Source organism: Acartia tonsa, chromosome 15 (assembly GCF_053477335.1).
Source record: "Acartia tonsa isolate MP-2025a chromosome 15, ASM5347733v1, whole genome shotgun sequence".
In the NCBI taxonomy this organism is placed as follows: Eukaryota; Metazoa; Arthropoda; class Copepoda; order Calanoida; family Acartiidae; genus Acartia; species Acartia tonsa.
The window spans coordinates 25,798,014-25,824,731 of record NC_137274.1 but is presented as its reverse complement, the minus strand read 5'-3'; the positions used below and the strand labels follow the sequence as shown (position 1 = coordinate 25,824,731).

The window sequence follows — 26,718 nt, the reverse complement described above, 5'->3', positions numbered from 1 at the left end:
ATTGCAAATAGCCTGGCAGGATTTCCATTTGATATAAGTGATCATCTAGCAAAACCAAGGGCATCATATACTCTAAAACCCACTAGTGGATATTATGCTAAGTAACATACAACAGACAATATTGCATGACCTTTGTCTGAGAAGTCCTAACTGTGCATGGTAATGAGTTGCGCCTGTTTATGAGCCAAGACATTCCCACTCTCTCTAATTATCAGTGTTGGACACCTGACATAGCAACAGCAGGATCCATTTGTAATGTCTTTAGTTATATTGAAGTGTTGGGCTTTAAATGGACCCATCTCTTTGGATATTTGGTAAATTATATCATGTAAAAAAATATCTGCTTGAACAAAGTGAAGAATATGAAAAAACATATGCTATAAGTCAGCTATTAATAGTTTAATTTCTTAGGATAAAGCTAGCTTAGGGAAATTTATATCATCAAAAAATTAACAAAGATGTTTTTATACTAGAATTTCTATTTGAGGAATGATCCTTGCATTGCTCTTTAGTGAAAAACAGTTATATTACTATTCTCTTATTCTATTTCATATTTTTTAAATTTGTCTTTCCTGATCCATTGCAAAGCTACCCATAGAAAATAGAAACGTTCCAAAAATAATGGAAATCCACATCTTTATTCCTTTGTTTATCCCTATCTTTCTCAAACAGTCATTATTGTCTTCATTATATATTTGTCTAATAATCCATTGTTTCAACTCTTCATCAACTAGGTTTATTCTGGCACACTGCAGGAGAGATAACTTGTTTTCATCATGAACTTCTTTTTCAAACTTCATAATTTCAGTAGCAGACTCCTGATCATTATTTTTGACACAGTTGTTCAAAACTGTGTCAAAAATCTCATATCCAGCTTTTCTTATGTGAAGAATTTCATAAGCATCTTTTTTTGTCAATATGTCCTGACTGGTAGCCTCCTCCATATACTGAACAAAGAACCTCAATTTCTCTTTTCTTTTATATTTTGTTGACAAACTTAGATGAGTGGCCAGATAAGACTTTAAGGCTTCTTTGGAGGGTGGTGGTCTTTCAGTTAGTGTTGGAATATAAGTTTCTTTCAAGTTATCTATGTAATCCTCTAAAATAATAAATATCTTTATAAAATCATTAATGTTTAGAAATGTTTTAGAAATAATTGTAAAGTTTGTATGCTTCAAAATTGTAATTATCATAGGAAAACATGGTAAGCACAGGATATCAACCATAGGATTACACCCAGCGGGACTTCACCCATTAGAATTGCACCCATAAAGGAATTCACAGATGGCATGGGATTCCACCCATGAAATTGTACCCATTTTTTTCTTCCATTTTCAATATCTAAATTTTTCAGGGGTGGGATGACCACTAAGTGCAGTCAATAGTTTTTTTTTTTCATGGAAAGTTGATGCAGTAACTTTTAAAAAGGTAATTAAATAATAATTCATTTATAAAAAAAAAATATTTTATTTTAAATTATCAATATTAAACGCATAAAGTCTGTCAATTTTTGCATATAGGGCAGGATTCAGTTTCGAAGATGACATTATAAAATTTTAACATGCGCAGCATTTATAACAACTTTAAAATCATCGTTACGCGACAACCACTGGACCGATTTTAGATTGGTCAACGGATTTGAATTTATTACGGCCAGGGCTTATTTTTTTTGCCACCTTGGACGACTAAATCGGCCAAGGAATAGCTGACTTTGGTATTTTTAAACTTAACATGAAAAAAATGTGGGACGATTATTTTAATCGGCCGAATCCAGCCGAAATTGGTCGATTTCCGGCCGGCCAATAACAAAAACAGCTTGCTAATACTGTTCCAATTTGGTTACACTTTTAACCCCTTACAGTCGGACCCCTTGCCGCACCTTAATTAGTCGGGGGAGGGGGGGGGCGTTCAACGCCCCCCCATATTATCTCAGTTCCTATTAAAGCTAGAGGGCTAAAATTTTTTGTGTAAGTCCCCTGTGTTATGATGAATTTCCGACTTTAAGTAAGTCAAGGTCAATTTTCGCTTCCTTCACCCTTTTATTTAACAACCTTTGTTTTTAGGTCCTTTTTTACTTAAAACTTTCAAACGGCTGTAAATTTTTTAATTTTGAAGCTAGAATAAATTTTTTTATGTAAATTTTATATTTGAAATATCAAAATATAAATTTCAGCGGCCACAGCTGTACTTAGTAGCTGCCAGCCGCCGCAGTCGGCGGGAAAACGGAGGCGGATCTTTATGAAATTTTAATACGTTATGTAGACATTGCTACATAGCTACGTATGGATCTTAAATTCTCCACCAGTAATTAACAATAAATTAAAAACGACAATTTATTTATAATAGCACATAATTATATAGGTAACAAATAAATGAGACATGTAGATAAAATGGTGGTTAAAATTATAGGTATTAATTGTTTGTAGGACTCTGGTTATGAATTAATTTACATGTAAGCAGTGTCTCTCTATGGTTGCATCAACTGCGTTGAATACTGAAACAATAAACTATTATAAGTCAGAGAAACCAATAGCCGGACAAATCTGGAAGGCTTATTGGTACAATTAAATAAGCTGGTTTAATCCTTTAAATACCTTTCATTGGCTTGACCCTTTAGGGTAAGGTTTACTCTTTTAAATGTTTACTCTAATGTAACATAAGCTGTAGTTGTTATCAACGAATTATAGAGTTTAATGTATAGGTAAGTTAGGACAATTTTTTTAACACAAACCCATCTAGGAACCTCTTATTTAGGTTAGGGTTATCTATTCATTACATCCCTGTAGGGGTAATTAGGTACTGGCTGTCTTAGGTATAGGTATAGCTTCGGGTTTATTTAGATTACTAAACTGATGAAACCCTATTCATGGAAGCTCCCCTTTACTCTATCAGTATCTATAGCTACCTTTTCTTACCTAAGAATAAGTAGAGTAAAACAGTGCACACTGCAGGGACAGCTCTGTTGGGGTGGACCAATATGAGGCTTCTTGTCTTGTCCCAGAAGTTTGATGAACAGGTCCGCCTAAGCCACACAACAGTGCATCATCAACGAATTTCTAGATAATAAAAAAACTATTAATTTCATTAGATACTTTTCTTTATATGCCTGTATTTGAGAGCGCAGCTACTCAACAGATATTTAGATATTTAGTCCGCCTCTCATATAGATATATCTTAATAAAAAAAAGATTAATGCTTGGCCTCTTAAGTCTTTCCTTAGGGCGCAGCTACTCAGTAAAACAAGGTCCGGCTCTCTACAGACAATTCTAGATTTTAAAAAATAATATAGTTATTTTAAGCCTTCTTTGGGGGGGCGCAGCCACTCTATAAATAGTTTTAATGAGGCCCGGCCTTCTACAAACAAATCTAGATTAGAATAGATTAATATACAGTTATTTTAAGTCTTCTTTGGGGGCGCAGCCACTCTATAAATAGTTTAAATGAGGCCCGGCCTTCTACAAACAAATCTAGATTAGAATAGATTAATATACAGTTATTTTAAGTCTTCTTTGGGGGCGCAGCCACTCTATAAATAGTTTAAATGATGCCCGGCCTTCTACAAAGAAATCTAGATTAGAATAGATTAATATACAGTTATTTTAAGTCTTCTTTGGGGGCGCAGCCACTCTATAAATAGTTTAAATGATGCCCGGCCTTCTACAAAGAAATCTAGATTAGAATAGATTAATATACAGTTATTTTAGGCCTTCTCTGGGGGCGCAGCCACTTTATAAATAGTTTAAATAAGGAACGGCCTTCTACAAATAAATCTAGATTAGAATAGATTAATATTCAGTTATTTTAGGCCTTCTTTGGGGGCGCAGCCACTCTATAAATAGTTTAAATAAGGAACGGCCTTCTACAAACAAATCTAGATTAGAAAAACATTGATATATGGTTATTTCAAGGCTTCCTTAGGGGCGCAGCCTATTGTTAGACGTTTAAGGAGCGTAGTAACTCTATAAGGGGTTTATAGCACAGCTACTCTACAGCTTGTTTAATACCGTAGCTACTCTATAAGTGAATTAAGAACGTAGGTACTGTATTAGTGAATTAAGGGGTAGCTACTCTATGAGTGAAATAAGGAGCGCAGCTACTTTATAAGTGTAAATAGATATAAATAAGATTTTTACCTCTTGTTTCAATATTCTTAGGTCTCTTACAGCGAGTCCAAACTAAATTAAATTCACTAATTAGACAGAATTGTCAATAAATCACAATACATGGATTTTTAAGCATACTGCACTTAATTTCAATGGTCCTGTTTCTTTATATTAACGGCTGGGAGAAAAAAATCTGTAGATTTGTGCCTAATTTAATCAAGCTTGACTTTAGAGAAAAAATGATTTAATTTAGAGTTTTACAACAAATTCTCTAAAAACATACATGTAATTTGCCAAAATTCATGCATATAGTAATATTTAAACTGATTATAAAAATCACTATCTCACCTTCACTCGATCGTGGTTGGTTTAAGACTGGCAAAAATTTCTCTTGTTTGGATTCTTTTCTGGTGATTAGCTTGATAATTTGATTTTTAAACTGTTCATTAAAACTTGTAATTCTTTGTTATTTTTTAAATTTCAGTATTTTTTTTATTTGTTTGTTATTATAAATATTATTTCTTAAGGTTAATTTTTGGGATGCTGACAACTCTTGATGGGTCTTTTCACACTCCAGGGCAGGGAATTGGCAGATCCCTACTTAAAATCTTTTCCTACAAATGTCCCAGCACAGTCTTGTTAATCTTTTGTAGTTCTTTCTTGTGTTCAACAGCAATGTTCCATTGTCTTTCCTTTTCCTTATCTCCCTGAACATAGATACATTATCTCTTAGGTACCTCTCAAACCGTAACCAAGCTGTGTTGTTATCTGCAGATAAAGTTTTGAGGACAGTCTGAAGATGTCTGCTTTGTATTATCAGTCTAGTTATCATGTCATCATCAATAATTTCACTGTCAGTAAAACTATTTTCATCCACAGTCTGTAATTGATAACTTTCATCCATGTGATTACTGTCCTCTGTACAATCAGATGTCAACAGTACTTGACTAGGGTACCACAGATCCTTATCCAGTATAATCCGCAACCATCTTGTATCCATTTGTGTGTTAGGTTGCCAAGAATCACTTACAATCAATGGTCTGTTCCATGGCCAGTATTGTTCGAGACAGTAAAAGATTTTAGATGTGTGTACGTTACAATACTCTAACCAAGCAATTGAAATTTCATCCTGATTGATTGATTGTGCAGGTTGAATGCACCTATACCTTACATTTGGGTCTTCTTTGTAGTAGTTTTCTGCATCAAATTGTACATAAGCCATGCTTTCTGCAATGATTCCTATAAAGCTGTTAACTACTGCCCCTACCTGTCCAAAAGAGAGATTTCTTTGAACAAAACCTGGATCAGGTAGTATCCTATCAAAATTGATCAAAACAAAGGCGAAAAATAATTGGACTATTGCTCTTGGTATTGCTAGTAGATGAATCTTGGCCCATTGATGCATGTCATCAAACTTGAACATAAATGTATTTGGTTCCTCCATCTTATGATGCATTATAAGTGTTCCACCAACAATAAGACGAAACATGTATGATAGGTCTGTATTAACAGTATATTTTCCTAGGTAAATCCACAATGAAGTAACATCTAGGTATCCAGGGAACTCCAGCTGATCTCCATTAGTCAGAGATCTTAGTGCAGCAATAGCTGCTTCAATATCAGCTGTTTGCTCATGGGTTAAAAGAATTGCCAATCCTTTTTCAGGTTTTAAGAGTTCAAATAGTTCATTTAACCTTTTAGGGAAGTCTGCCTTGTGTAATATGGTTCCTCCTGCAGTTTCACGGGTTGGAAGATTTATTTCTATGTAGATGCTACATCCATCAGAAATAACAATCTTATGAGGGATTTTCTGGCTATGAAACCAGCCATTAGACTCTGATAAACCAAACACTCTAAGGGCAAGGGCAGGGATAATATGACCATCTTTATGGGCCTTTAGCAGTTCGTTTTCTAATAGCATTGTTACTGCATAAACATTGTCATCACAGTTTGTTCCAATGTTTATTATCCCAAACTTGATTTTACCAAATCTCCGAATTTCATCTAAGAGCTGATGGTTTGGGTTTCTATTTTTTGTTAATGTATCAGCTATTTGTCTCAGTTCAGGATACCAACCAGCTTCACCTAATGACTTAAGTTTACTTATTGCTGTATCAATATATGGGTCTGGGAACCTGGGATCTTGGGACATATAAAAATCTTGGCAGTAAACTTTGTCTGCACTTGACTTTTCATAGAAGTAGTTCCAACATTCTTTGGTGTCTCCATAGCAATCCAAGTTATCTGGGCAGAAATGTTTCATTAAGTCACATGACAATATCCTTAATTCTGCTGGGTGATTAAGAAGGAGATGTGAGGGATCCATCATACCTAAAAAAAATAAGTATGTAATAATTATGTAATACTTAGCAAATTCTAGTAAGTTCATTTAGCATATCACTATCTACTATCTAATTGAAAAAAAACATTTTTCTTTTTGACATACATTTATTATTCAACATTTTACATGTTTTACAAGTAGGTATTGACTGTTAATCCTGTTGATTAACTGTTGTTCTGCTGAATTAAAATCCAGATCTTCAATCTTCATTATTATCACAATGTCTCTTACATTTCTAGTAGTTTCACGGATAACACTCTCTCCTGAGTTCTTGTAGATAATTCTAACTTTGTTGGACCTTCCTTGAACAAAGTTTTCTTTGATCTTCCCATACTTAAACTTCTCATACCTTTTCCTGGGATTCTCCTCAGAAATGAACAACACAATTTCACCAGGTTGGGGAATCTCACCTTGAACAAGTCTCTTTCCTGGAACAAATTTGTGTATGTCATTGACAATATAGTCAAGCATATTATCAACTGTGTTTTGGACATCTTCTAATCGTGAGAGTGTTGATCCTTCAATTACAACTGGAAGTTCCATAGATCGCTTATTGTTTCGTCCTAATAACAAATGATTAGGGGATATAAATGATAGTGATGATTCTGTTTCATCATCTCCATTTCTAGCAATGGGAAGGTTATTTAGTGTGTTAGCAATGCAAACACCTACAGATTCCCATTCTAAATAACTCTTTTTAGTGGATAATTCTCTGGATTTTTCAAGCATATTTCTTACTGCTCCTATTCTGTTTTCTATCTTACCCCTTTCTTGATGTGAGTGGGGTGTACTGACTTCCAAGACTATTCTCTCCTTACTCCAAAGTTGGCTCTGGAGATCTAAAACTGTTATCTCAGCTGATTTCAAAGTAAGAAATGAAGATTGACTATCACAAAATATAATCTTAGAATATCCATGTCTACCCATATGTCTAACAAGTGATGTAATAATCATATCTGTGCTTAAACCTTCCAAGCATACAATGTTTATTGCACTTGTTAGCATACATACTAGGCATAACATATATGCCTTACCTTTCACTCTCTTTTTGATAGAGTCATGTGCAGGAAAGGGACCGCAAATATCCATTTGAATGGAGTAATACGGTGGTGCCCTTACAAGGCAAGTCTTAGATTGATTGCCTGTTGTACCCAAGTATCGTTTCTTCAGTAATATTCTACATCGTATACATGAGTTTCTGATATTCTTAATCAGTGTTCTTAGTCTTTCAACATGGACTAATCTCAGCATATAGTTAAGAAGTTGTTCAACACCAGAGTGGGGTAGTATTTCCCAATGCAGATAAATTGCTAATGCAATTACAATATCATTATCTACTAGTCCCACTGGGGCTACAAAACTAGAATACTCATAGCTTGAGTAATCTGTATCATCAATTTCCGTGGTTGGGTAGGTAAGTCTCCCTCCACATTTCAAAATTCCTGATTGGTCTTCTATATAGGTCTCCTGCTTTGATTTTGTAGACCTTAGTTTGACGTCTAAGCTCATTTGAATGCACAGGTATCTCCATGCCATCCACATTTCAAATGAAGAGGGGCCGAGGGATGGTGAGGAATTTGCTTTCCCACAGAGAATTTCAAATCTAGTGATATATGATCGGTCTATTTTGTATATTTCTGGTTTGCAATCAGGACAATTTATGTGCACACCTTTCATGTGCAACCTGTGTTTTATTCTCAACACAAATCTGAATAGGTTTGCAATAACTAATAATGAGCTTTTAAATCCCCGGTAGGCAAAATTTACAAGGGGGCAACTAGGTTGTTTTTGTACATGCATTATCATGTTTGTGTTTTCAATACATTCCTGAAATTCTTGTATTTCATGACTAGAAATAGTAGCAGCATGTTCAGCCATAAAGGTGGCCTGTTCAGCCAGAGCATTAGCATCTTCAGCCGTGATGGCAGCAACTTCAGCTGTGATGGCGGCATCTTCAGCCATGATGGTGGCATTTTCAGCCATGATGGCGGCATCTTCAGCCGTGATGGCGGCATCTTCAGCCGTGTTAGCGGCATCTTCAGCCATGATGGCGGCATCTTCAGCCGTGATGGCGGCATCTTCAGCCGTGATGGCGGCATCTTCAGCCGTGATGGCGGCATCTTCAGCCGTGATGGCGGCATCTTCAGCCGTGATGGCGGCATCTTCAGCCGTGATGGCGGCATCTTCAGCCGTGATGGCGGCATCTTCAGCCGTGATGGCGGCAATTTCAGCCGGGTGGGGGGCAATTTCAGCCAAGAAGGTGGCATTTTCAGCCAATTTGGTGGCAATTTTAGATGGGTTTGCAGCAATTTTGGCCGAAATGGCAGCTTGTTTAGTCAGAATAGCAGCATGTTTGGCCAGAATGGCGGCCATAAATTTAAAGTGTTCATTGGTAAAGGTGGCATTTTCAGCTGTATTTGGGGCATGTTCAGCCAGATTTTGGGCATATTCAGCCAGATTTTGGGCATATTCAGCCAGATTGGTTGCCGGATTTTGGGCATTTTCAGCCATATTTGGGGCATGTTCAGCCAGATTTGGGGCATGTTCAGCCAGATTTGGGGCATCTTCAGCCAGATTTGGGGCATCTTCAGCCAGATTTGGGGCATCTTCAGCCAGATTTGTGGCATCTTCAGCCAGATTTGGGGCATCTTCAGCCAGATTTGGGGCATCTTCAGCCAGATTTGGGGCATCTTCAGCCAGATTTGGGGCATCTTCAGCCAGATTTGGGGCATCTTCAGCCAGATTTGGGGCATCTTCAGCCAGATTTGGGGCATGTTCAGCCAGATTTGGGGCATCTTCAGCCAGATTTGGGGCATCTTCAGCCAGATTTGGGGCATCTTCAGCCAGATTTGGGGCATCTTCAGCCAGATTTGGGGCATCTTCAGCCAGATTTTGGGCATTTTCAGCCGAAATGTTTGTTATGTCAGGATTCTGTTTCTGTCCTTTGCTATATGACTCTGCTACAATAGAATCGAGCTGATTATTTGACATATCTTTACACACCTTGGTATAGTCTCTAATAGGCATATCCTTGAATTCTTTCTTCATCCATGGCTTACCTATTTGCCAATGGCTCTTACTATCAAAATCTTTTAAATCAGCTTTTCCTCTTGTGATAATGTCTGCACAATTTTCTTCAGAGGGAATATGGTACACATTATCTGTGTTTATTAATCGTTTTATAGCACGAACACGATTATAAACGAACGGTTTGAGCTTAAGGTCATTGTTGCCTAACCATGCAACAACTATCTCAGAATCGGTGACAAAGAAATAATCCTCAATCTTCTCACCAAGTGCTTTGCTAATAATGTGAAATGTGTGTGCACCCAATACCACCGCGCTTAATTCATTGCGGGGTATCGTATCACAAACGGACTTTGAGCGCCCTGCCAGTAGCTGACATGAGTAACTCCCGTCCGAAAGTTTAGTGCGTGCATAAACACCAATCCCACACATAAGTTTTGCTGCATCACAGGCTACAATCAGTGTCAACTTTGATGGAGTTATTGCATCTAAGGGGACAACTGATCTTGGTATTCTTATCTGCATTGCATTTCTTATCAATAACAGATTATTGATCCATGTGGCTCTAAAATATTCAGGTATTTCCTGATCAAATTCAAGGTTCTGGAGATTTTTAAGGTCCAGTTTCAGTCTACTTTTCAGGGGTTCAAATGACCCTAGGAGGTCAAAGACCTCAAGACACTTTCCTAAGATGTTAGCGCGAGTAAACTTCTGGCCATCTAGAAGTCTTAACAGGTCTTCTTCTGTCTTGACTTCGAAGGGGTTAGGTTTCTTTGCTCCTCTCCGTTTTGTATTAAAGTTAATTTCTTCAAGTCCTAGCCCCATTTCGTCCTTTTCTTGGTACCATTTATATCCACTATATGCAGTGGATTCTCCATCAATTGATGATTCTTCTGAAGGTTTTTCAAAACACCTGTTAATTGTCTTAATCCTGAATCCTCCTTTGGGTACAACAGTAATAAACTTGGTTATCACTTTCTCTAGGTCATCTTGAGTTTCCCCACCCATATTGGAGTCGTCCATGTAGGTAGACTCGCAAATGGTGGCATATGCAAGTGGGTAATCTTCCTTGTGCTCAAGGACAAGCTGGCGCAATGCTTGAGTGGCTACGTTTCCTGCAAAGCGTAGTCCATAGAATAATGTGAGCATGACATAAATACATACGTGTGCCATAGGATTCAGATCTGGGGTAAATAGGTATAAACAGTAGTTAAGTTGGGATGATTCCATCCTAATACTGTTATACATTTTGGAGAGGTCACAAGTCGCGGTAAACTTGTGACTTCGCCATTTGATGGTTACTTGAAATAATGAGTTCAAGCAATTTTGCCCTTTAGGAAGGCAATCATTGAGGCCAGTACTTGCTGGATCAACTACCATTCTTGATGGTGTTGATGTTGATCCAGGTTTAAATACTGACCTCCATACAAAAAAATGCCTAATTGGGGCATTTTCAATCTCTTGCTGAATTGCTAATGGTAAACTACTTAGTTTACATGCAAATCCTTTTGCAAGCATTTCGTTGTGAAATTTTACAACTGAAATTCTTTCATCTTGTGGCTTTTTTAATTGTGTCTGTAGTACTTTGTACGCCATCTTGAAATTATCATTTCGATGCCATCTTGCTGATAAAAACTCAACAGGGTTACGAATGAAGGGAAATTCACAGGTAGTGGTTTGTCTTTTTGTATCCAGTTTGAAGGATTTGTTTATGATTCCTTGTTCATACTGGTCTTTCAGTGAAATGCTCCTTGTCTGAATAGATTGTTTACAATTTTCACACCCTGTGCAACAATCGCACCTGAAGTCGATACGAAATCCTGCATCTTCTTGCTCAAGCAGTTCTTGTTCATCTGTTCGTAATGCAACTTTGTTGATTGCAACAGGTATGTCTGTGTTGATTGTTATTTGGGGTTCAATACACATACACTCATTCTCATATTTAGGTGAGATTAACTGATCTTGGAAGGGTGAATTAAGGTATGATTTATACAGTGATGTGAATAATATTCTCATGTTAAGATTCGATCTACCAGCTTCCATATCTTGTTTGTCAAATGAATGGTGTGTTCCAGCAAACATTAAATAGGAGTTGTTTATGTCTGGCAATCTACTTTTCCATACTTGAAGACCAGATGGCAGCACTAATAGTAATGTCGGTACAAGTCTCGAGTGTTTTATACCTAAGAGTAATCCAATGTCCTTTCCACCAATATCTGTGGGAAGGCATTCCTTGGACAATGGAGTTGAAGATTGGTTTGCTTGAAATTCTTTACAAGCTTTCCTAAGGTCATAATTGGGTACTTGTCCAGTTATCTGCGACATTGAAGTTAAACGAAGTTCGTGATATTGTCCTGAAATATCTGGACCAAGGATAATTGAGTAGACTCCTCCCCCTGTTGATATCACAGAGCCAGACGCTACTTGGATATATTGGGGTCTATCATCAATAACTTTCAGGTTGAGTTTCTTTGCTATGTCTACCTTAATGACCGGGTTTGTAGCTCCGGTGTCGTACATCGTGAGCATGGATTCATCTCCAACCTGTAGCATTTGCATCGGGTATATAGGATCCAATTCTTGCTCAGGTTGTATCTTGTGGGCTATTTCAGAGCTCGGGAAAACTGTTCCCTTTTCAACATTGAAGGCTTCGCCAACTTGCAAATCTCTTTTCTTTAATTGTTCATTCTTTATTTTCAAAATTTCAATTATCATGAGTTTGATGTCAACATCAGTTTCATATTTCGGTAGGAATTTTGTGAGACCTTCTTTGATCTGTTCTTTGTCACATTTGTGATCTGGACACAATAAGACATTCCTATCTATCATGTTGTTTGCACATTGTTGGAAAGCAACTCCTCTGGGTACCTGTGTTCTGTATGAACACTTGCTATTATCTTTGTTATAGCATCTTCTTAACAAACATAAATTGCACCTTTTAAACTTTTGTGCAAGTTTCAGTCTTTCACTAGGTTCTGCATTCAGGAATAAAGGGCATGTACCTGTATTGCAATCTTTTACTCTTTTCTTAAATTCTTCATGCATGAAGCATGTCGCCCAACCCCACCTGTCAGGTTGTTCCTTTTTTGTGTCGTTCTTAACAACTTTGGTAGCTGTATTGACAGCTCTGTTTTGGTCCTTCTTTGGAGCTGGGGCAGGTTGTGTGCTGTCAACAGGTGTTTCGCTCATATACATCATTTCTATTGCTTTTATCTGAGCATGTAGGAAATTTAACAGGCATTGAAATGTTTCTTCCCCTGTCATATCATCACCAATGTTCTTCATCTGTAGAGATGTCACGTAATATGTGTTAAATTGAGTTCTGTAGTACTCTGGCAACATCCCCACAATGTCAAACACGTTGTTTGAGTTGTTAACTTCACGGTTAGCGGTCTCACTTATCTTAGCAATAGATGATATTTGTAATACTATCTCTAATACCTTTCTAATATACAAGAGCTTTGCTTTTCTTTGAGTTTTGAATGTTGGTTGAGCCAATGCTTTGATCAAACGTCGTTTTTCTCTGAGAATGCGTGAAATATTTCCATATTTACCAATCAACAATTTCTTCATAGCATTGAAATCATTTTTCAGGTGAGTACAATCAGATTTCACATCTGCAGTTAGGTAATTCAGGTATAGATATTCACCTAATAGTGCTGGTTTTATTCCACGACAAACTGAATGAAACAGCTGAAAGAAGTCGTATATATTGGATTCCGATTCAAATCCTGAAAAGGGATCCAATTTCAATGGAAGCGTGGTTCTATTATCTGACGTAATATGTATGCCCTGTGATCTTATGAGTCTATCTAGTTTTCTAGTATGTTTGGTTGCGCTATTCATAGCTGCATACCCTGCTATTTTAATATGTTCTTTAAAAGGTTCATTGTCAGATATTTTCCTCAGAGAATCAACTATTATGCTCTTCAGTTTGTCAAGTCGAGGTGTATCACGTCGATCGAGTGCCTGTAATGTTACCTCGTCTTCATTCTCATCTACTTCTACCATAGTAATATCAGCGATTTGTTGAATAGCTTGTACTGCTGCATGTGCATCAGGGTCAGTACCATTGTACTCAGTCTCCTGCCAATAATTATTGGTTTCAAAGGAGTTGAATGGGGTAAAAGATTCATTTTGCATCGAGATATTGTTAGGGTTTACTGGTTGGATATTAGCATATTGTTCTCCTAATGTGTTGTAACTCAAGTTACTGTTCCTGTTTCTGTTTTCACAACTGCTCCTCTTAGGAATTTGGTTTGGGAACCCTGAACTGCTATTTACCATTCTCTCAGGTTCTCGTATTTCGCTCGTACCATAATCTACATTATGGCCCAAGTTCTTAATCCTTACTTTTTCCCTAATCTCTTTTGAAAGGGTGCTTGGACATGAAGGGACATCTTTAGGTCTTATATTTTTCATCATTATTGCCTTTATTCTAGAAAGACCTTGTTCTCTAACTTGTTCTTCAGCCATCATCTTTTCATTTATATTTCGTATTTCGATATTTAACTTATCTCTCGTTACATTCAATCTAGTCTTTAGTTGATTCAATTCAGGTTCACTAGCGCTTTTCTTGTGAATCACTTCGACTAATATCGATAAGTTTCTTAGACTCTCATTATATGTTGTTTTTATTGACATTAAGTTAGAGGAATCTTCAAGTTCTTTAATGTCGCTTATTATAGCTTCAACCGATTCCGCAACCGGAATACATGCGTTTATGGCATCACGGTTGGCTAACAGACGTTCAGCTGTATGAAAGTTAGTAGTCTGTAAAAGTTGACTTACTAAGTCGTAATCTACATGTGCAGGTCGTACCTGTTGGTTATCAGGCTGTTCTTGCCTTAATGCACCATTGATATCATCAATATCATCTGCACTATCAGACTCTGTTTCAACTAAGTCTATTTGTCTATGTCTATCTGTGTGCGTTCTTTCTTTTGTACCTATTTCCAATGATTGGATCCCATGAGGAATATCATGGATGTTACCTGCTAGGTTAGGTACTGTACCATTGTTTGCACTAGTTATTCTATTTAACAATGGTGTACGTCTATTTAGCTTAGTCCGTCTGGCGGTTGGACACTCAGCGTGAGTTTCAGTATTGTCCCCAATAGGGGTCCTTCTAGTGCCTATCATGTTTACCCCCATCCCTGGGGTTCTGGATCTAGGTCCCGCTCCATTTTCATCATTAGTCCTGTTGAACTCTGTTCCTATATTATCCCACTCGGGGGACGCGGGTGTTACAGCTAAGAAAGGGGGAAAACCCTTCATTAATCTTTGCTGAGCACGATCCTCATTGTAATCAATGGGATTTTGATTTTGTCGTCTATTCATCGTTAATCTTATTCTTAGTATTCAATGCTACATAGCTACGTATGGATCTTAAATTCTCCACCAGTAATTAACAATAAATTAAAAACGACAATTTATTTATAATAGCACATAATTATATAGGTAAAAAATAAATGAGACATGTAGATAAAATGGTGGTTAAAATTATAGGTATTAATTGTTTGTAGGACTCTGGTTATGAATTAATTTACATGTAAGCAGTGTCTCTCTACGGTTGCATCAACTGCGTTGAATACTGAAACAATAAACTATTATAAGTCAGAGAAACCAATAGCCGGACAAATCTGGAAGGCTTATTGGTACAATTAGATAAGCTGGTTTAATCCTTTAAATACCTTTCATTGGCTTGACCCTTTAGGGTAAGGTTTACTCTTTTAAATGTTTACTCTAATGTAACATAAGCTGTAGTTGTTATCAACGAATTATAGAGTTTAATGTATAGGTAAGTTAGGACAATTTTTTTAACACAAACCCATCTAGGAACCTCTTATTTAGGTTAGGGTTATCTATTCATTACATCCCTGTAGGGGTAATTAGGTACTGGCTGTCTTAGGTATAGGTATAGCTTCGGGTTTATTTAGATTACTAAACTGATGAAACCCTATTCATGGAAGCTCCCCTTTACTCTATCAGTATCTATAGCTACCTTTTCTTACCTAAGAATAAGTAGAGTAAAACAGTGCACACTGCAGGGACAGCTCTGTTGGGGTGGACCAATATGAGGCTTCTTGTCTTGTCCCAGAAGTTTGATGAACAGGTCCGCCTAAGCCACACAACAGTGCATCATCAACGAATTTCTAGATAATAAAAAAACTATTAATTTCATTAGATACTTTTCTTTATATGCCTGTATTTGAGAGCGCAGCTACTCAACAGATATTTAGATATTTAGTCCGCCTCTCATATAGATATATCTTAATAAAAAAAAGATTAATGCTTGGCCTCTTAAGTCTTTCCTTAGGGCGCAGCTACTCAGTAAAACAAGGTCCGGCTCTCTACAGACAATTCTAGATTTTAAAAAATAATATAGTTATTTTAAGCCTTCTTTGGGGGGGCGCAGCCACTCTATAAATAGTTTTAATGAGGCCCGGCCTTCTACAAACAAATCTAGATTAGAATAGATTAATATACAGTTATTTTAAGTCTTCTTTGGGGGCGCAGCCACTCTATAAATAGTTTAAATGAGGCCCGGCCTTCTACAAACAAATCTAGATTAGAATAGATTAATATACAGTTATTTTAAGTCTTCTTTGGGGGCGCAGCCACTCTATAAATAGTTTAAATGATGCCCGGCCTTCTACAAAGAAATCTAGATTAGAATAGATTAATATACAGTTATTTTAAGTTTTCTTTGGGGGCGCAGCCACTCTATAAATAGTTTAAATGATGCCCGGCCTTCTACAAAGAAATCTAGATTAGAATAGATTAATATACAGTTATTTTAGGCCTTCTCTGGGGGCGCAGCCACTCTATAAATAGTTTAAATAAGGAACGGCCTTCTACAAATAAATCTAGATTAGAATAGATTAATATTCAGTTATTTTAGGCCTTCTTTGGGGGCGCAGCCACTCTATAAATAGTTTAAATAAGGAACGGCCTTCTACAAACAAATCTAGATTAGAAAAACATTAATATATGGTTATTTCAAGGCTTCCTTAGGGGCGCAGCCTATTGTTAGACGTTTAAGGAGCGTAGTAACTCTATAAGGGGTTTATAGCACAGCTACTCTACAGCTTGTTTAATACCGTAGCTACTCTATAAGTGAATTAAGAACGTAGGTACTGTATTAGTGAATTAAGGGGTAGCTACTCTATGAGTGAATTAAGGAGCGCAGCTACTTTATAAGTGTAAATAGATATAAATAAGATTTTTACCTCTTGTTTCAATATTCTTAGGTCTCTTACAGCGAGTCCAAACTAAATTAAATTCACTAATTAGACAGAATTGTCAATAAATCACAATACATGGATTTTTAAGCATACTGCACTTAATTTCAATGGTCCTGTTTCTTTATATTAACGGCTGGGAGAAAAAAATCTGTAGATTTGTGCCTAATTTAATCAAGCTTGACTTTAGAGAAAAAATGATTTAATTTAGAGTTTTACAACAAATTCTCTAAAAACATACATGTAATTTGCCAAAATTCATGCATATAGTAATATTTAAACTGATTATAAAAATCACTATCTCACCTTCACTCGATCGTGGTTGGTTTAAGACTGGCAAAAATTTCTCTTGTTTGGATTCTTTTCTGGTGATTAGCTTGATAATTTGATTTTTAAACTGTTCATTAAAACTTGTAATTCTTTGTTATTTTTTAAATTTCAGTATTTTTTTTATTTGTTTGTTATTATAAATATTATTTCTTAAGGTTAATTTTTGGGATGCTGACAACTCTTGATGGGTCTTTTCACAGACATGTAAGAAAAGCTTAAGTTTAAAATTTGAAGTCTCTAAGTCAAAAATTGCGGCCACAGGAGCCATTTAAAGATTTCTGGAGACCTGGAGGATCAGGACCTGCAGGCAGGGGCGTCCAAGCTTTTTATTTTGGGGGAGGTAAAAATTTTTTAGGGGGGGGTTAATTTGTGTTTGGGGGGGGTAAAATGGCGCGCGAAGCTCGCCGCAAATTTTTTTTACCCCCCCCAAAATTTTTACCCTGGGGGTAAAATTTGCTTGGGGGGGGGTAATTACCCCCCCTGAAATCTGTTGGCAGGGGTAAATTTAGTTTACCCCCCCCAAAATTTACCCCCGGGGTAAAATTTTTGGGGGGGGTAATTTAAATTTTATTAAATATATAGTATTATGGGCGAGAAGCGCGCAAAAAATTTTTTTATTAGAGATTTTTTATTTTAAGGGGGGGTATTTACCCCCCCAAAAATGTTTGTGGGGGGGTAAATACCCCCTCCTAATTGGTTGGGGTAAATTTTGAATGGGGGGGGGGGCACCCCCAAAATCGTTTGGGGGGGGGTAATCGCCCCATTACCCCCCCCTTGGACGCCTATGCCTGCAGGATCATACCTGGAACCTGAAATTGACTTGAACACCTGTATTTAATATGAGGATGTACTACTAGAGGATATTTTAGTATTTTGGTAAGATAAAATGCTTTTTTTAAGTCAAAAAAATATTTTTGCTCTTTACCTGGATGACCCTGCCAGGTTTGCTGGCATCCTGTGCCTGCCAGGATGGTGATATTCAAAAAATTTCAACTCTCAGTTATGTCTCATACCCACACTTAAAAAGTCAAGCAGTTTGGGCTCTTTATCTTTCACACACAGAAAATGAGATAGAAAAAACCGGATGGGCGCCCCCCCCCCTCGACCGTAAAGGGTTAAGGGAAGGTTTATAAATGTCTTAGGGTTGGTTTTAGGCTTTTTTCCTGACCTCCATCAGACTCCCCAATAGGATAAGGATGAAACAACTAATATTCTAATATTATAGCTTCTAAAATCCTTATTTCTGAACCGATTTTAGAGAATATTGACTGCACTTAGTGACCACCCACTCGAGCGCACTCCCACCAAAAAAAAATCATTTATTCTATTTTTAATTCAGTTTTTCAGGGAATAGGGAGAAAATAAAAAATGTAAAAAAATTTAGGCACATGTGGAAGTTTTTTTTTTCGAATATTATTTTTATCTATTTACAAACTTTTAAATCTTTGGTGTGTTGGGTTACCTACCACACTCCCCTTAAAATTTTTTTTTCAAATTTTTTCTTCCATTTTCAAGTTTTCATTTTTTGGGAAGTGTTGGGTGAAAATGAAAAAAAAAATTGGAAAAATAATTTTAGGGGGCGTGGGAGGTCATTGCGCCCCCAGAAACATTGAAATTGGAAGAAAAAAAAAATTTGGGGGGGTGCGGAAGGTCACTCCAACCTGGTTGGTATCTCATATGGGTGCAATTCCTTGGGTGCAATTGCATGTTGTGCAGTTCAATTTGGATGCAATTCCATGTTGGTTCAATCCTGTGGATGCAATTCCGTATGGCTGCAATACCAGTAATTGGAAATCATTATATAATTATGATAAGTTTGAAAAAGATTGATATTTTAATAATAACATATCTAAATCAATGATAAGAGATTATCAACAAATAAATTATAAACAAAGAAAAGCTTTAATAGGATATTTTTATTTTTCATATCTTTCATGCCATCATTTGCTTTGTATCTTTTCACACATGTTTATTATTATGATTAGCATATCCCATAATGATTATATATATTATTATAAAACTAAAATGTACATTGTTTTTTTAAGAATCTTGAGAGATAGAACAATGGATGTAAATTTATCTAATTTTTCCATTATTGCTTAAAGTTTGAACACAATAAGTTTGGAAACAACTATTCAATATTAAATAAAAGTTCCAACAAAAAAGAAAACTTGAAACAAAAATTTGGATAATGGTGTAATTTATAGTCCTTAGAGATTTCAGCTATTTATCATATCTCGAATAACAGCTGATAACTTTCTAATTGTTGTGTAATTTGTGATTAGTCACATGTCATTAAATCTAATAGATTTGCCCCTTTGATGATTAAAGACACAAAATAATTATAAAGTTATAATACGGTTAAATTTTGTTAAATCTTACTTAAACATTATGAAAAGGATCAACATTTAATAAGTGATATATTAGTGTCTTATTTTCTAACTTAAATATAATAATGAAACTGGTTATTAAAATTTAAACAAAAGTAAATCCAAAGGTTATAAAAGCTTGTTTCTTTACGCTTTGTATTCAGTAATTGTTTATTTGTGAATACAAGCGTGTGTAAGTTAGCGTCAGAGTTGTGGGGAAATGTAGAGAATCAAAAGTAAGATTTGTTTATTTAGTTAAATTGTTTATATTGTTTAAAATAATACTGATAATATTATGTTGTAGATTTATGAACCATGATGTTTTACCCATGATGTTCCATAAAACTGTTTTTCCCAATTTCAAATATCAATAAATGTATTGTTAAAGGATGCCTGCAAGAAATACCACGTTAACAACTGAAAGACTGCCACAAGTAGACCAAATACCCCAAATTTAAAGCCTTCAGCTTTAAAAACAAAAAAGTTCTAGGCATTTTAAAATAGCATTTTATGTACAAGGAAAATTATTAAGATTTACAATGCTCATAAAAGAAAAAACAATATTAAATTACATCGCCTAGACATAAAATTATAACCTTATCTTTGTCAGAGATTTAGATTGCCAGTAACTGATTACATCTTTACAATAAAATCACCAAATTTCATAGTAAAAATCTATGAAAAACATTTGATTATTGCATTTGTGAACAAAAATCATAGCGGAAACAAAGGGGAAAACTAATACAAGCTCAGCTGTGATTGGTTGCTTAGCTGATTCAGCCTTCTGATTGGCTACAGTACACTCGGTACTATGCAAGTTAAACTTAATTTTTAAAAAAGATTTTGACTATAAAAATGGGTGTTTTTATTGTAAAAATATAACTAGTTACTGGCAACCTCAATTTATGACAAAAATAAGCTTATTTTTTTTTTTCTAGGCATGTAGTTTAATTTCAAAAAGTCCAACATTAGCATTGAGATTCTTTCAAAATTTTCATTGTACATAAAATGTCATTTTAAAATGCCTAGAACTTTTTTTTTATAGAAGCTGAAAACTTCAAATTTGGGGTATTGGGTCTAATTGTGGCAGTCTTTCAGCAGTTAAAGCGTGGTATTTCTTGCAGGCTTCCTTTAACTGATATCCAGGCTTATATATACAACTCGCTCATTTCCCCTTCATTATAAATACAACACTATTAGAATGTCAGATGGTAACTAATATAAAGTAGTTTTACTGCTTAAAAATTACACTACTAAATAATTTTACCTGGCTTAACTATCTGATCTGACTCTAATCCATTATAGATGAAGTATTCCAAACACTCAGCTTGAACATCACTGTAAGATGCATGATAAACTGCATTGTATCCTAAAGTTATATGAAACATTATACAAACATCAAACTTTCTGTTATGGTATTTACAAAGATATTTATTATTATCTCAAGTCTTTTATTCAAGTAGGTCTGGCTTTTAAATTTTTTGAATGTTTGTTTGTCTGTTTGATTTGTTGAGCTCTTCTTTTATGGATCATGGTATTCTTGTTTTAAATAAATAAATAAGCAAAGCTCAACAGATGAGACAAAGGAACCAATATAATATCAACCAGTGGCATGCACAAGGTTGTGAGAGGGGACTGTAACCCTTAACAGTCAGTGGAAGGAGGCCTCACTCAACTTGCGTTTTAACCCTTACAGATCGGGCTCCAATTCCCACCTTAATAGATTGGGGGGGGTCATATTGACCCCCCCCCTCTATCTCGGCTCCTGTTACAGTTAGAGACGTGAAATTTTTTTCTGGTGGTTCATGTGTATTTTTAGAGAAAATTACTTTTTCTAGTCATAGCAGTCAGACCGCTCCTTAGATGCTTTTTAGCGGCCACACGCTAAATATTAAAACAGCTGTAGAGCGGCCAATTTTGCAGCTAGGATGACCAGATTTTAGGACAAACTTTTATTTTTCATAACAAAAAAATTACTTTTTCTGATCATTGCCGAAAAACGGCAAATAACGGAAACCGCCATTTTCGGCGGTAAAGGCGGTAAAACGGCGGTTGACGGCGCCAATTAATATTTTTATCTGTTTATTGTTGCTCAAAGATTTACCAAAAAAATTTATAGGTCTCTAGCTGTAATAGAAGCCACGATATTCATGATATATGTCTGTAGTAAAAGCTGGACAAAAATCGGTCATAAAGTCGGTCAGGGAGCCTTCAAACGGTCATAAATTTTAGGTTTCTACCATATACACAAAAGTCATAATGTAGTAATTAAGATTTATTTAGAATTTTTTCTAAATTTGGTGCCACCTAACTGACTTTAACCGGACGCCACGACAGACACAGACCAGATATTCTTATAAGATCAACTCTTGCCAACGTATAATTACTAAACTTAAAAAGTCAAGAAGTCACAACTCTCTATCTTACAAAAAATGACATTGAAAAACTAGAGGGAGGGGTCAATATGACTCCCCCCCCCCCCTGATCTATAAGGGTTAAAAGTAAAGGGGGCTAAAATTAAGTGACTTTTTCAATATGGGTATGATACACAAATGATAGTTTAAATTTTTAAAATATTTCTCTCCTGGCGGGTAAAGGATGTCATCCATGTGAAAAGATGCATAAATTTTTTGTCCTTTTATTAGTACATCCTAAGTCAATTTTAGGTTCAAAGTCCTGATTCTCCAGGTGTCTGACAGTGTTTGAATGCCTCCTGTGACCACAACTTTAGACTTATATACATTCAAAGTAAAAAAAGAAGCAAAAACTTAGGTTTTCTAAATAAAAGGTGAAGGAAGCAAAATATGGCCTTAAAGAGATCATGAAGCAAAATATTTTTTTTCTTCATTTTAATGGATTTTGTCATGATCATTTGATTGGTATAAAAATTCATTTTATTTAGGTTTGAAAGTTAAAACTAATTTACATTTCTAAGTTTGAATGACATAGGTATAATTGGAATAATTCATACTACCTAAATTTAGTAATTTTGGGCTATTTTTAAATTTGATTTATATTTTTCTGTATAACAAAAGGGTAAACTTGTCATTAAGTTTTAAAAATGTTGAACTTAGTAGAGTTTAGCAATTAGCAAAAAAAATTTCTAATAACCTTTCATTTAACCTTAGAGTAATGGTCATTATTGTAAGGACATAAAAAACAGTGATATGAATCACATGCTTGGTCAAACATTCTCACAGACAAATAAATATTTGTTAATTCTACTGGTAATTTAATACTGCAATATCAGAAAAGAGGTAGAGAAGAATTCTATAATAGCAACAAATATTGTAAGACATCATACCATGGACTAAGAAACAAGAGTAATACAAATATAAGAAATAGTTGTTTTTTATAAAAACGCCTATAAATTTCAGAAGATTAATTTAACCACTTTGAAATACTTAGTATTATTCTATATAGATTAATCCATTATTTTTAGTATTTTTAGAGAGGTTTAAAGTTATGCCCTATAAATGCAGAAATAGCATTGGAACTTTTGAGAGTAAAGAATTTAAGATTAAATCATGATTTTTTAACCAATTTTTGGCATGTTTAAGGAAATTTTTCAAAAGATTTCTTAAAAGGACTGTGAACGAGAAAATTTCTCATCAGATTATCAAACCTTAACATCATCTCATTCATATAATCTTAGAGATAAGGCAAAACTGTCTCTCGTTTCCTTAAAAACGGCTTTTTCCACCGATTTCTACTATGTCCAAGATTAAGGAAAAAAATTCATGACTATATAAATGTGCAGTTAATTGTCTTCCTTCTATAGCTAAAACTAAACTTTTTGACATTGTTCTCTATTTTTCCTAACAGTTAAGCTGACTTTTAACATAATCCTTGCTTTAAACCAATATATAGTTACTTAGAAATTGATAAAATAAGCAATATTTTTTATTGAAAGCCAAATACATTGACAAAGCTAGAAACAGGTTTTTTTTATTAATATCCAAGTAACTTTAGATGACCCATCTCTCGCCCACCCGTAATTACAAATTTGTAAATAATACAGGTGCAATATCTTTTTATAAACAGTCTGATAAAAGTGTAAACTAATTCTCCAAAGTGGGTTATTTATTGTCCAACACAATAAAAAAGAATATTTTTATTTTAAACAACCTCTGAGATTCAACCCTTTGTAGACAGTGAGGTATTTTTTTATCAATAATAGGAATTTAAAATAGTTTTTTATTAACTAATTACTATGTTATTAAAAAACTAATTGGCAATCTTATATCATAGAAAAAATCCTGAACAGTAAGTAAATTGTTTCAACTACATATTACAAGTTAAATATCCCTACAAACATAAATTTTTTTTTGGTGAATACTGGGATATCAATGAACATCTGAGAATAGTGGTATTATGACCGTTTGACCGCTTCCTGACCATTTTTATGACCGATTTTATGTCCTGCTTTTACTCTGGACTTATATCAGGTATATCATGGCTTCTATTACAACTAGATATCTAAAAAATTTGTGGTACATCTTTGAGCAATAATAAACTTCCGTGAGTAGTAAGGTCATGATCATTTGACCACTCCTTGACAGATTTTTGACCAATTTTCTATTTCCTACATGTAATTTTGCTGTAAGCTGTCAGCTGCCGAATTTCAAAACAGCTCAACCAAATTTTTTATGTAGTTTTTTATTGTAATCAGAAACAGATAGAAATATTAATTGGTGCCGCCAACCACCATTTTACCTCCTTAACCACCGAAAATGGCAGTTTCCATTATTTGCCGTTTTTTGGTCAGAAAAAGTAATCTTTTTGTTATAAAAAATAAAAGTTCCACCTAAAATTTGCCACTCCACAGCTGTTTTAAAATTTAGCGTCTGGCCGCTAAAAAGCTGCTAAGGAGCGGTCTGACCGCTATGACTAGAAAAAGTAATTTTCTCTAAATATACACATGAACCACCAGAAAAAAATTTTATGTCTCTAACTGTAACAGGAGCCGAGATAGAGGTGGGGTCAAATAAGCCCTCCCCCAAACTATTAAGGTGAGAATTGGGGCCTGATCTGTAAGGTTTAAATGTATCTTTCTATCTATCATTATTAACCCTTAACAGTCGGGCCCCTTGCAGCACCTTAATCGGTTGGAGGGGGGGGGGCGTTCAACGCCTCCCCCCTATTATCTCAGTTCCTATTAGAGCTAGAGTGCTAAAAACTTTTGTGCAAGTCCCCATTTTGATAATGAATTTCCCACCTTAAATAAGTCAAAGTCAATTTTTTCTTCCTTCACCCTTTTATTTAACAACCTTTGTTTTTAGGTCCTTTTTACTTAAAAATTTCACTGCCCTCCCCCCAATGACCGCTTCTATAATAAAACTTACCATTATTATTTTTTTCTTTAAGATCAGCTCCTTTCTCCACTAAATATTGTACCACACGGAGATATCCTCCTTGTGAGGCAAGTAAGAATGGTGTAGCACCTGAATATAATTATAATCATTATCATTTATGTTTTAATATAATTATAATCACATTATCATATGTTTTTCAATATTTATATGCCTATCTTTTGTATATATCATTATTTTATCCTTATTAATCTTTCTATCTATCTATCTATCTAACTATATATCTATCTATCTATCTATCTATCTATCTATCTATCTATCTATCTATCTATCTATCTATCTATCTATCTATCTATTTTATTAAAAATTCCTAGATACTATTAAATAATAAAACTTACCATCATTATCTCTTTCTTTAAGATTAGCACCTTTCTCCACTAAATATTGTACCACAGGGAGATGTCCCCAATATGAGGCAAGTAACAATGGTGTATTACCTGAATATAATTATAATTATTATCATTTCTGTTTCAATATTTATCAGCCTATTATTTACATATTACACATCTAACTTTCTATCAATATTATTTATTAATTATCATTATGTTTCAATCTATCTATCTATCTATCTCTCTATTTCTTTAACTATCTATCTATTTATCCCTCTATCTATCTATCTATCTTTCTATTCATCTACTTATCTATCTATCTATCTATCTATCAATCTATCTATCAATCTATCTATCTATCTATCTATCTATCTATCTATCTATCTATCTATTTATCAATTTATCTATCTATCTATCTATCTATCTATCTATCTATCTATCTATCTATCTATCTATCTATCTATCTATCTATCTATCTATCTATCTATCTATTTATCTATTTATCTATCTATCTCTCTATCAATCTATCTATTTATCTATCTATCTATCTACCTATCTATCTATCTATATATATATATATATCTATCTATCTATCTATCTATCTACTCTTATAGACACTACTAAATAATAAAACTTACCATCATTATCTCTTTCTTTAAGATCAGCTCCTTTCTCCACTAAATATTGTACCACAGGGAGATGTCCTCCATATGAGGCAGCCAACAATGGTGTAGCACCTGAATATAATTATAATCATTATCATTTCTGTTTCAATATTTATCAGCCCATCTATATATCTATCTGTCTACATTAACCCTTTACAGTCGGGCCCCTTGCCGCACCTTAATCAGTCGGGGGGGGGGGGGGGCGTTCAACGCCCCCCCCCCTATTATCTCAGTTCCTATTAGAGCTAGAGTGCTAAAATTTTTTGTGCAAGTCCCCTGTGTTATGATGAATTTTCGACCTTAAGTAAGTAAAGGTCAATTTTCGCTTCCTTCACCCTTTTATTTAACAACCTTTGTTTTTAGGTCCTCTTTTACTTAAAAATTTCAAACGGCTGTAATTTTTTTATTTTTGAAGCTAGAAGAAAATTTTTTTTGCAGAAAATGTTTATTTTTATGTAAATTTTATGTTTGAAGTATCAAAACATAAATTTTAGCGGCCGCAGCTGTACTTGGCAGCTGCCAGCCGCCGCAGTCGGCGGTCAGCGGGAAAACGGCGGCGGATCTTTATGAAATTTTAATACATTATGTAGACATGTAAGAAAAGCTTAAGTTTAAAATTTGAAGTCTCTAAGTCATAGATTGCGGCCACAGGAGCCTTTTAAAGATTTCTGGAGACCTGGAGGATCAGGACCTGCAGGATCATACCTGGAACCTGAAATTGACTTGAACACCTGTATTTAATATGAGGATGTACTACTAGAGGATATTTTAGTATTTTGGTAAGATAAAATGCTTTGTTTAAGTCAAAAAATATTTTTGATCTTTACCTGGATGACCCTGCCAGGTTTGCTGGCATCCTGTGCCCGCCAGGATTGAGATATTCAAAAAATTCCAACTCTCAGTTATGTGTCATACCCAAACTTAAAAAGTCAAGCAGT

The 26,718-nt window shown here is 35.1% G+C and overlaps 3 protein-coding genes across 3 annotated transcripts; all 3 read right to left on the bottom strand.

Annotated features, from left to right (window-relative positions):
• Positions 1-48: 48 nt before the first annotated feature.
• Positions 49-24,853, bottom strand: LOC145307646 (uncharacterized). Its single transcript, XM_080150131.1, has 3 exons — positions 24,760-24,853; positions 20,682-20,783; positions 49-1,099 (listed from the first exon to the last, which is right to left on the bottom strand). The coding sequence occupies exon 3, from the start codon at positions 942-944 to the stop codon at positions 558-560; it is 387 nt and encodes a 128-aa protein (XP_080006257.1). The 5' UTR covers positions 945-1,099; positions 20,682-20,783; positions 24,760-24,853; the 3' UTR covers positions 49-557.
• LOC145307449 (uncharacterized) lies at positions 2,320-6,492 on the bottom strand. The gene is made up of 4 exons (XM_080149897.1): positions 4,452-6,492; positions 4,134-4,175; positions 2,916-3,056; positions 2,320-2,494 (listed from the first exon to the last, which is right to left on the bottom strand). The coding sequence occupies exon 1, from the start codon at positions 6,490-6,492 to the stop codon at positions 4,705-4,707; it is 1,788 nt and encodes a 595-aa protein (XP_080006023.1). The 3' UTR covers positions 2,320-2,494; positions 2,916-3,056; positions 4,134-4,175; positions 4,452-4,704.
• LOC145307528 (uncharacterized) lies at positions 6,559-17,118 on the bottom strand. The gene is made up of 5 exons (XM_080149984.1): positions 17,022-17,118; positions 16,704-16,745; positions 15,486-15,626; positions 7,479-15,064; positions 6,559-7,007 (listed from the first exon to the last, which is right to left on the bottom strand). The coding sequence occupies exons 4-5, from the start codon at positions 14,809-14,811 to the stop codon at positions 6,559-6,561; spliced, it is 7,782 nt and encodes a 2,593-aa protein (XP_080006110.1). The 5' UTR covers positions 14,812-15,064; positions 15,486-15,626; positions 16,704-16,745; positions 17,022-17,118.
• Positions 24,854-26,718: the final 1,865 nt, after the last annotated feature.

Coding starts and splice junctions, on each gene's coding strand:
- LOC145307646 (XM_080150131.1), bottom strand. CDS start 944: ATGGAGGAGGCTACCAGTCAGGACATATTGACAAAAAAAGATGCTTAT.
- LOC145307449 (XM_080149897.1), bottom strand. CDS start 6,492: ATGAACTTACTAGAATTTGCTAAGTATTACATAATTATTACATACTTA.
- LOC145307528 (XM_080149984.1), bottom strand. CDS start 14,811: ATGAATAGACGACAAAATCAAAATCCCATTGATTACAATGAGGATCGT. Junction 7,008..7,478: donor TATCAAAAAGAGAGTGAAAG/GTAAGGCATATA, acceptor ATTTGTTATTAG/GACGAAACAATAAGCGATCT.